Below are 11,610 nucleotides of genomic sequence, written 5' to 3' on the forward strand. Positions count from 1 at the left end.
CTTGGCATTTCCTGTCTGCTTCGCCGGCAGGCCTCCCAAGCGGGGTGATGTTATCGCACGCACCCTGCGAGCGACGGAAACGGGACGGCTCGTTTGATCTCTGCTTCAGCCGCGTTCGTCGTCCCCGCTCGCGCGCTTTTAGCCGCGGTCGAACGTATGATGCGCGGGGGGATTTTATCGATTTGGACTTCATACCGGAAGGACATGACGGCAACGGCAACGGCGACGGCGACGTAAAAAACCCGTCAAGACTGTCCATATAATTGCTATCGCAATAAAAGATGGTTGATCCCTCTGTCAGAGGAATCGGCATAACACGAAAGTGAAATGCGTCGTCAACGAAGTAGTTGATTGCTTTAGTGCATTGGTATATCAGAGCTTGTATAATGCAGATACAGCACCGCCTGCTGTGGACGCACTTACGTTGACGCCTAGTGGCACATCTCCGTACCGACGAATAACGCTGTCACGGACTGCGATTTTTGCGACCCGGCGTCACGGCGAATTAACGGGCGCCGCTCTTCCCCGCTGACCGGCGGGAACCGCGTACTCTTGAAAAGAGCCGGGAAGTGCTGAATGGGGTGTCCTTCTTCGAACGTCGCCGCGGACGATCGATCCTTTGTACCTACGGCGGCGGCGGCAGGATCTTGCAAAGGCCGCGAGGTACTCCGAACAAGCTTTTGACTTCAAGACGCTCCGGCTGAGAGCCAAGTAAACTGACCGTTCCCACGGGAAAAACTTCTGGTGGACAAGCCGTATGGCAGCACCCCAACAGATTGTCACCCTCGCTCAGTTGAGGACCCTCTCCTAATTAAAAGGGGGTGTGGTCAGTGTAATTTTAGGGCGGAGTTCCGAACGATGAAACGCGCATGATTGGACCCAGGTAGAGGTCCCTTGTTCCCCCAGGAAAAGGATGAGGGGACACGAGGATGATTTAAGCGCAGGATTTGGCCCTGCTAAGCAGTCTAGTCGCTTACCAACATGGTGTAGAAGCAGATCAACAAGTATTCCTTGTGGAAGTTTTTAGTGTGGCTCTGTATCGGCTGGCCACCTAAACTTAGCCGTTCGTTTAGTTGTGACGAGAATTTAACGTCCGCATCGTAGACATCGGAGCTTCCTCTCGGGTTAGCTCAACCTGCCCGAGGTCGCCTTCAAGCACTAGCCTCCCGGAAACACCAGCGTTGCAACACCACCGACATCGCAGTCGTGCCAGAACTCCGACGACTTCTCGCATCCGATCGTCGTGGACGCAACGCTGCCGGTCATCACACGTATGCCTTCACCTGTTTATCCCTTTGGACTTTCGCATCAATAGTTTTAGTGTTTGTTAGTTTTTGTGTAGTTCGTAATCATTCTCTCTCTTGTAAGCTGATTTATTGAGTTTGTATGTATTTTGTTAGTTTGTATTAAGTGTTGTATTAATTTTCTTGTGCCGCAATATCCTTAGAGTAAAGTTGTTTTGTTTTGTTTTCCCACGTCTCTGATCTCTTCACTGTCTCTGCTTACGTACGGAACGAACTAACCTGCTGTCATCCCGTCGCCGACTTCGCGCTGGCGTCGCTGGTGGCAGCTTGTAACAAAACTGGCCTCCGCGACGAGGACGTTCCGTACAAGAGTAAGACAGTGAGGGGGAACGAGAACCGTGCGGGCACCGTAGCGATAGATCCGCGCAGTTGAAGCGGTTGCGTCCTACATGCGAATTGTGGAATTGTGAGCGCGTTGTCTTATAGTGGTGATATAGTGACAGTTTGCAGTATTGAGGGTATGGATTTTGATAAGTGGATCGCGTACGGCAAACAGTTAGGCCTCGAGGGCGCCGAACTGAGAGAATGGGTTAAGGAGCAGCAGGAACAGGCGCAGGCGCTAGCCAGAGAAGAGCGGGCACTGGCCCGGGAGGAAAAGGAGAGAGAACGGGAGGAAAAGGAAAAAGACAGAGAGAAAGAACGGGAAGCGGCAAGGGAAGCCGGAGAACGGGAAGTGCAGATACTGCAATTAAAGATTCGCCTCAGTGAGAGTAGCAGTGTGAGCCGATCTAGCAGTGAGCACGACGATGTCGGGGAGGAGCAGAGTTTGAGAATAAACACAGGTAGACTGCTCGTCACCTTTGATGAAGCAAGGGACGACTTAGATGCATTTATACGCCGGTTTGAGAGTATCGCCAGAGGGCAAAAGTGGCCCGAAAGCCAGTGGGCGACGGCGCTTTCGACATGTTTAACAGGAGAGGCGCTAAGTGTTTATGGCAGGTTACCGCCTAGCGATTCAGCGGACTACACCAAGGTTAAAACCGCCCTCCTGAAGCGCTTTCGCTTCACGGCGGATGGTTTCAGAGACAAGTTTAATAAGGAGAAGCCAGTAGGGGGGGAAACAGCAACACAGTACGCGGCCCGCTTAAGCCACTACTTCGATAGATGGGTTGAGCTGTCCAAAACTGAGACAGAATTCGAGTCCCTCCGCGCATTATTGATTAGGGAGAGGTTCTTGCATGGATGTGGTTCGAACCTAGCATTGTATTTGAAGGAAAGGAAGGCGGAATCCCTAGAAAACATGCTAGAGCTGGCAGACCAGTTTCTGGAAGCTCAGGGTGGAGCGAGCCTCGCAAAAACGAAGAAAGATAGTCCTCTAATGGACGAGAAGGGCAAATACGAGAAGGGAGGCAATAGCCACGCACCGCTACCACGGTGCTATATTTGCAATCGGGGAAATCATCCGCCGCACTTATGTCGCAACAGACCTGCCGCCAATATAGCCATCGTCTGTTTCAAGTGTGGAAAAAAGGGACATAGGGCAAACGACTGCCGGTCAGGATCAACTAACGCACTCCAGGCGTCCTGCCTCTACGCACCAAGGGAAACGCGTGAGGATCCCATACGCGATGGGTATATAGAGCTTAGGAATGGCGAAAAAGTCCCCGTCGTCAACGCCGTAAAGGTGACACCGCCGAAAGATCTGGTCGGGAACCTGCCAGTTGTCACAGGCACCCTCCGAGGCGCAGACATCTCAGTGTTGCGGGATACGGGGTGCAACACGGTAATTGTGCGGAGGAAGCTGGTAAAGGAAGACGAGCTGACCGGTACAAGCAGACTCGTCTACTTGGTCGACGGAACAGCGAGGATGCTGCCCGAAGCACGGATTGAGGTTGACACTCCGTACTTTACTGGCCACCTTACAGCACTGTGCCTGCAAGATCCACTGTACGACCTCATTCTGGGCAACATCGATGGCGCAAGACCTCCTGATGATCCGAGGAAGGAGACCGAAGAACCTGTCTCGACGGAGGAGTTAAGGGAAGAGCCTGTAGCAGCAGCTATCACCCGTTCTCAAGCGCATGCACAGCCGGAAAAATTTGCCAAACTTCGCACGCCTGAGACCACGGCGGGATTACCGGGAGAGGACGACTATGGCTGCTTGCAGAGAAGAGATGCGACACTCAAGCAATGTTTTGAGAAGATCGGCAGGAAGCAAACATGCCGAAATGAGAAGGGAAGCGTCGAGTATAAGCAAGAACAGGGACTGCTATACCGGCGGTACACAGAGGCCAACGGACGGCTGGTACGCCAACTAGTCGTGCCGCACTGCCACCGAGAAGCTGTACTTAAAACAGCACACGATGGTATAATGGCAGGACACTTGGGCACACAAAAAACCAAGGACCGGATCTCCGAGGAGTTCTTTTGGCCAGGCATCACCGCTGATGTAAAAAGGTTCGTCGCATCATGTGACATCTGTCAGCGCACCGTACCGAAGGGCCGGGTACCACATGTTCCACTGGGGAGGGCACCCATAATCGACACCCCGTTCAAGCGAGTGGCGATCGATATAGTGGGACCGATTCACCCGCCCTCAAAGCATGGAAACAGATACATTTTGACTTTGATGGATTATGCCACCCGGTATCCAGACGCAGTCGCGCTCCCGAGTATCGAAACTGAGCGAGTGGCCGAGGCCCTGGTCGAGATGTTCTCCCGATTTGGCGTCCCCCGCGAGGTTCTAAGCGACCGTGGCACGAACTTCACGTCGGACCTGATGAAGGAAGTAGCGCGGCTCCTTTCCGTGCGCCAGCTCCACACCACCCCATATCACCCCATGGCAAATGGCTTGGTGGAAAAATTCAATGGCACCTTAAAATTAATGTTGAAGCGCATGTGCGCCGAAAAACCGAGAGATTGGGACCGCTACCTGGCACCTCTCCTGTTCGCCTATCGGGAGGTTCCGCAGGCCAGTATGGGGTTTTCCCCTTCGAGCTCCTCTACGGCCGCCATGTGAGGGGACCCTTGGCGATACTGAAAGAGCTGTGGACGAACGCCGACTTGACTGAAGAAGCTAAGACGACGTACCAGCATGTCTTCGACCTTCGGAACCGTTTGGAGGAAACGTGCCGCCTGGCACACGAGGAGTTGGAAAAAGCTGGAGCGCGATACACGAAGCTGTACAATCGCAAGGCGAAGGAGCGGAGTTTCAACCCCGGAGACAAGGTACTGATTTTGCTCCCCACCGACACGAACAAGCTGCTGCTGCAATGGAAGGGTCCTTTTGAAGTAAGGGAAAAGAAAGGTGAAGCTGACTACGTCGTAGACACGGCTGGCGGCAGAAAAATCTTCCACGCCAACTTACTGAAAAGATACGAGGAGAGGGACGGCCGCTCTACCAAGGTGTGCAACGTGACGTTTGGTGTTGTGGAATCGAGCGAGGACGAGAATATTCCAACCCCTGACTGGCTGAAATTGGAAGGGGAACAAGAAGTGAAGCTCTCCGACAAACTGGACGCTCAGCAGATTGGACAGCTGCAAAGAATTGTTGGGGAACACGCTCGTATTTTCTCGGATGTCCCGGGCAAAACTGACTGGGTCTACTGCAACCTCGAACTCACCGCGAGTAACCCCGTACACGTGAAACAATACCCTCTTCCCTTTGCAACGCGGGAAGGTGTAGAGAAGGAGGTGCGAGAGATGGAGAAGCTCGGCATCATCGAGAAATCAGAGTCACCTTATAATTCGCCAGTGATTTTGGTAAAGAAACCCGACGGTACAAATCGACTGTGTATTGATTTTCGACGCCTGAACAACGTTCTGGTGGCTGATTCCGAACCTATGACAAGAACTGACGCGGTGTTTGCTACAGTGGCAAATAAGAAGTATTTCTCGAAGCTCGACTTCGTGAAGGGCTATTGGCAGATACCGCTAACCGAAGAGTCTAAAGCGAAGACGGCCTTCTCGACGACATCGGGACTATACCAGTTCCGCTACATGCCATTCGGCATCAAGACAGCGCCTGCTGTATTTGCTAAGTTGATGCGGAAGGTTGCGGAAGGTATACCCGGTGTGGACCATTATTACGATGATGTACTAGTAGCCACCGAAACATGGGAAGAACACCTGAGGTCCCTGGGACTGCTTTTTGAGCGCATACAGAGGGCCGGGCTTACGGTGCGCCCAAGTAAATGCGAACTTGGTATGGACGAAATTGACTTCTTGGGACACCGAGTTGGCAGGGGCAGGTTACAACCACTGGGGAAAACACTCGACAAGATCGAAGCTGCACCACGTCCTTCAACCAAGCGACAAGTACGCGCCTTCCTCGGTTTGACCGGGTACTATCGGGAATTTATCCCGAATTACGCAGAAGTCAGCGCTCCCCTTACAGAATTAACCCGGAAGGGCGAAGCTAACTCGGTCAAATGGACAGCAGCGCACGAGGAGGCTTTTCGAAGCCTCAAACAACATGTCTCCACGGCACCGATACTACGACTGCCAAATTTGCACCAACCCTTCGTACTTCGAACGGACGCATCGGACACAAGTCTGGGAGCAGTGCTCATGCAGGCCCACGAAGGCAAGCTCCACCCCACAGCTTATGCCAGCCGAAAGCTGCTTCCACGGGAGGCTGCCTATAGTACCGTCGAACGCGAATGTCTCGCGTTGGTATGGGGAATTCAGAAATTCTCCATGTACTTGTATGGAGTACATTTTTGTGTCCAGACAGATCACCAGCCACTGAGTTATATCCAACAGGCAAAACAGCTGAACGCTCGAGTACTTCGGTGGAGTTTACTACTCCAAGAGTACCAGTTCACCATTACGCATATTAAGGGCAGCGAAAACGTAGGAGCCGATTACTTGAGCCGGATATAGTTCTTTGAGGTCTGGGGAGCATGTTAGCATTTTTTTCTTTCGTCGTTATTATATTTTTGTATGTGCGTATTTCATTGTATAAGAAGTGTATCTTGAGTTAATATTTTTGCTTGGTGCACCGGTTGTTCTTACATGTTGTAATGCACATGGAAGGATTTCAATAATGTAGAGGAGCGCAATTGTTCCGTTTTGTTTCGTAGTATACATTCGTGCAGTGTATTCTGTATTGATGGGCGCCGTGTACGGCTATTTCTTTTTCTTGTTTGTATGGCGCATTGACATTGTTGTGTGTAACTGAAGCTGGTACTCTAATAATTGTTTTTTGTTGTTAACTTGATGCACTGTGCCTATTATCTTGTGTAAGAGAAGGACAGTCCTTATTTCTCCATGGTTGGTGGTGTTCCGTTCCTTGTTGTCGAAAAATTGCCCTCCGTGTGAGCAAATGTTATGAATAACATTCTGAAAGTGGGGGGCAATGTCACGGACTGCGATTTTTGCGACCCGGCGTCACGGCGAATTAACGGGCGCCGCTCTTCCCCGCTGACCGGCGGGAACCGCGTACTCTTGAAAAGAGCCGGGAAGTGCTGAATGGGGTGTCCTTCTTCGAACGTCGCCGCGGACGATCGATCCTTTGTACCTACGGCGGCGGCGGCAGGATCTTGCAAAGGCCGCGAGGTACTCCGAACAAGCTTTTGACTTCAAGACGCTCCGGCTGAGAGCCAAGTAAACTGACCGTTCCCACGGGAAAAACTTCTGGTGGACAAGCCGTATGGCAGCACCCCAACAGATTGTCACCCTCGCTCAGTTGAGGACCCTCTCCTAATTAAAAGGGGGTGTGGTCAGTGTATTTTAGGGCGGAGTTTCCGAACGATGAAACGCGCATGATTGGACCCAGGTAGAGGTCCCTTGTTCCCCCAGGAAAAGGATGAGGGGACACGAGGATGATTTAAGCGCAGGATTTGGCCCTGCTAAGCAGTCTAGTCGCTTACCAACATGGTGTAGAAGCAGATCAACAAGTATCCCTTCTGGAAGTTTTTAGTGTGGCTCTGTATCGGCTGGCCACCTAAACTTAGCCGTTCGTTTAGTTGTGACGAGAAATTAACGTCCGCATCGTAGACATCGGAGCTTCCTCTCTCGGGTTAGCTCAACCTGCCCGAGATCGCCTCAAGCACTAGCCTCCCGGAAACACCAGCGTTGCAACACCACCGACATCGCAGTCGTGCCAGAACTCTCTGACTGACTTCTCGCATCCGATCGTCGTGGACGCAACGCTGCCGGTCATCACACGTATGCCTTCCCCTGTTTATCCCTTGGACTTTCGCATCAGTAGTTTTAGTGTTTGTTAGTTTTGTGTAGTTTATAATCCTTCTCTCTCTGTAAGCTGATTTATTGAGTTTGTATGTATTTGTTAGTTTGTAATAAGTGCTGTATTAGATTTCTTGTGCCGCAATATCCTTAGAGTAAAGTTGTTTTGTTTTGTTTTCCCACGTCTCTGATCTCTTCACTGTCTCTGCTTACGTACGGAACGAACTAACCTGCTGTCATCCCGTCGCCGACTTCGCGCTGGCGTCGCTGGTGGCAGCTTGTAACAAACGCCCATGATCATGATTTAACCCTTGCGGTAGCTGAAGTTCTTAACATATATACGTGGACACCGCATACGGTGAATCCCGCGCAAATATGGCATCAGCAAGCACATAATAAACACTGATACTCGATATATGCACCCCTCGAAAGCGCCGTGATACGCGAAGAGAATCGCTGCGCGCGTCGTGTCTTCCCTCTAGCCTGGTAGTTAATTCTCCCAGGGCGAGCGGGGAACGCGTTGCGACAGCCAGACGAGCGTCGGAGAGCTATTTTTCGTTATGGATGGATGCTGAGCGAGGCTTGGGCTAAAGATAACACCTCGCGGTGTTTTAAACGAAATTGCACTTCTATTGGAAAAGTGCCGAATGCGACGGTCGCAGCAACGGCGCGCTTTCTTGTTTTGATGTTTTCGAGCCTGGTGGCACACATGTCACCACCCCGTTATAGACGGGACGCTCATACACTCTAAAAAATCAAGGAGGAAATGGGGGGTCGAGGTTACTCCTTTATGGGAGTAACTAACCTGCCACACCCATTACTCCTTTTTGGGTCTAACTGCGACGGGACGAACCGTTACTCCCCGTAGAAGTTGCTCCTTCAGGGAGTAAGTGACTGGAGCAACGGATGCTCTTTGTGAAAACTCCCACGGGAGCAACGGTTACTCTTTCTCGATACTCCTCAAAGGAGGAACGGATAGTCTTTTTCGATACTCCCACGGGAGGGACGGTTACTCTTCTTCAATACCCCCAAGGGAGCGACAGTTACTCTTTTCGATTCCTCCTCTAGAGAGCAGCCGTTGCTCCTTTCCTAAACTCCTAAAGGGAGGAACGGATGCTCTTGGTCAATACTCCTATGGGAGTGACACTTGTTCCTTACAAATACTCCCGAGGGAGGAAAAGATAGTCTTTTTCAATACTCCCAGGGGAGCGACGGTTTCTCTTTACAAGGAGGAATGGATGCTCTCTGTCAATACTCCCACGGGAACAATGCTTGCTCTTTCTGAACACCTAAATGGAGTAACACTTACTCTTTCCCATTAGTCCCGCAGGGAGGAATGTATATTATCTCTCAATACCCCCATGGGAGCGACATTTACTCTTTCACAACATTCCTCATCGGAGCAGCATGCAGTTATAATCATCCTCAATGCCTCTCGATGGAGTAACGTTTGCTTGTATTGAGTGCTCCTCAAGAAACCAGCAGTCCAGCTCTCCCATCGGCAAATGAAAAAAAAGTTTTGAGGAACATGATTTTCATCGGGTTGCGCCAAGTCTGACACAAATGCTCCAGGAGAGGGTAGAAATCCAGATCTATTTGTGAGAAAAATACTTTATTGAAATCAGTCTGGCTGTTCACTGGCTCAAGATGGTTAGAGCCACACGGACGAGTGACGTCGGCCGCAAGACGCTCTGAACTTTCAGAACTTGACACAGGAGATCGAAGGTCCGCTGAGCTTTCTTGCCGAAAACAATGTCAGCGCCCCAGTATAGCTCGATTTGTGTGGCAATGGCTGCCAAAAGGCCAGTCTCCTTAATATCAAGGCCCTCCAGGCGCATAGTAAATTCCCTTGAAGTCAACAAGCTTCCATTGTATGTCACTGTCGGCACATGATGCGTCTTGATGGGGTCCTACAAAAAAAAAGGCACATTTTAACACAACGCTTGTTGCTTCATTATTACAGCAGCTGCTTCATGTAGCAACAGATAAAACCTAATGCTTTACGACACACTGACAAATAAATGAAATTGCAACTTATTTGCAAAAACATGATTCGACACTGCACTCTAAAAAGTTTTCGGGAGTAACGCGCAGTTCATCCGAAAAAGGGCGCTTTACTCCCTCGAAGGACGAACTGCAGAAGCATGCGTGCCGTGCGCAAAGTTCGGAGGGTAACTGCTTGGTCCTTCGTCAAAATGAGAGGAACGGGAGGACGAATGGCAACACTTACTCCCGCCCACCTCGTGAAGGAGAGGGAGGGAGCCGGGGGGTGAGGGGGTGAGCGGGTAGATCTCCTTTCACTACTAAGCATATTTTTACGTTAAGTGCATTACGAAGTGTCAGTGCCTGGAAAATGTATATTAGTGGCCGTAACGATGCTCGTTCGTTTCTTGTAAGCAATAAGTGGATGAATAAATAACTAAAATAAAATTGTTAAGAGAGATGACAGGATGACCTTTATTGAACGGTGGAGGTGGGCCCTGTTTGCCCGACAGTATGTATACGTCCAGGCCTGTGCACCGTGCCCATGCTTCCTTTATTCCAGGGTCCATACTTCTTCGCACGGGGTATGGGGCACTGGCGCGAGAGCCAGATAGTATATTAAAGACGATAGTCTTTCTTGGGGAACTTAAACGCAGAAATTTTGGTCTGTCTTTCTGTTTGCCGGCACGTCCCTCGATTCAGCCACTTGGCCAAAGTTGAACCACTTGCCAAGGGCCAGCCGTCTTGAACTGGTATGGCTGTTCATACTTGTGAACGTTGTCGATCAAAAAGTAATATCATGCATATCTGAGGTGCAACATCACTAGGTAAGTATTAGGTGGCGTGTTCCTTTAATAGAAAATGCATACATACGTAATTTTAAGGACCCTGGTTTCTTAAGCTGCGCTGAAAATGCATAAGAATGGAAGCTTGAGCGAGTTGGTATGCGTTCATCTTTGTTGAAACAGCGCTCACTAGACGACGACGAAGTAAAAGAAGGCACAGGACAGGCGCTGCCTGTCCTGTGCCTTCTTTTACTTTGTCGTCGTCTAGTGAGCGCTCTTTCAACAAAGCTGAAAATGCGACTGCGCTGAAATTTGCCTTCCTCCGTGCCCTTCGCACGAGCTCATTGTTGTGTTTCGGTTTCGGTTCTGTATTGCACTGTACGAATGCCACGGGTTGGTGTTGAAAAACTTCAGTTTTGAGAAGGCCAAGAAGGTGAAAAAAATATATTTAAAAAATGAAAAAGCAGCGTTGTGGGCGGCCTTCAGGCTGCCGGTTGTGGGCGCCGCTCTGGCGTTCCTGTTTTACCCAGGCGCCGTGTAAATAAAAGAGTGTGTGGAGAGTACTCGTTGAGTGCGGACGTTTCTCTGCTTCAGCGCTTCGCTCCAAACCGCGTTTTCGGGCTGGCTGGCGTCCCCGCCGGTCGCGTTGGTCACCGCCGGTCTTCGCCTGCTGCTGCGCCGGGACTACCAGCACGCAACACAGCACTCATGTTTCCCGACGTATTGCCAGATGGCGTCCATATCTCACACAGCGCCTCTTCTATCGTCTTTACACGACATTTGCAGCGAAGCACGCAGATACGCGGCCAATTTTTGCTTGTGGTTTCGTAGCTGTGGGGCGCGTTGTGCATTCACATTTCTGTCTCACGACTTGCTGGTATTTGCTCATAACATAGAGCTTCCTGTAATACTTACTGTATGAAAGTCTATGGTGTCTATGGCTCGTCAGTCAAAGTAGTGCTGCGTTTGAGAACAACGCAAAGAAGGAATTTCTTGTCTGTCTGGTGATATCACATTAATGTAAACTTATTAAAAAAAGTAGAGGTTCCTTTCATTTTTGTAAAAAGACCAAAAAGCAGTAGATTCCGTCACCTTTTCATTGAGTCAGCAGAAATTACAAACACCAGTAGAGCTACTGATAAATCAGCAGTCATGGCAACGAGGACCGCACGTGGATACACGCCGTGTGTCGCGGACAGTTTGTTTTGAGTTTCGAGTGCTGGGAGAACCACGCGTCTACATACGGCCCCCGCGTCCCGTGGCCTTGGAGCATTGAAAGCGCGCTGACTGAAACCGCTACTATTCTCCCCACCGAAGTTGGGCCATAAAACGGCGGACACGTGCACCAGTGTCATGGCGTAGGGCAGGGGGTGCAAAGAAGCACTTGCCCCCTCAAGCCACACCGGCAC

The 11,610-nt window shown here is 50.6% G+C and overlaps 1 protein-coding gene across 1 annotated transcript in view; it reads left to right on the plus strand.

The window, feature by feature from the left end:
• The first annotated feature begins 1,764 nt into the window (after positions 1–1,764).
• LOC119403570 (uncharacterized) overlaps positions 1,765–11,610 on the plus strand; it is a 16,460-nt gene continuing 6,614 nt past the window's right edge. Inside the window, exons 1-3 of the mRNA XM_037670499.1 lie at positions 1,765–2,086; positions 2,804–4,219; positions 4,288–5,307. Coding sequence (XP_037526427.1) covers positions 1,765–2,086; positions 2,804–4,219; positions 4,288–5,307 — 2,758 coding nt within the window. The remainder of the gene's footprint in view (positions 2,087–2,803; positions 4,220–4,287; positions 5,308–11,610) is intronic.

The sequence above is a fragment of the Rhipicephalus sanguineus genome, chromosome 8 (genome assembly GCF_013339695.2).
Source record: "Rhipicephalus sanguineus isolate Rsan-2018 chromosome 8, BIME_Rsan_1.4, whole genome shotgun sequence".
NCBI lineage: Eukaryota > Metazoa > Arthropoda > Arachnida > Ixodida > Ixodidae > Rhipicephalus > Rhipicephalus sanguineus.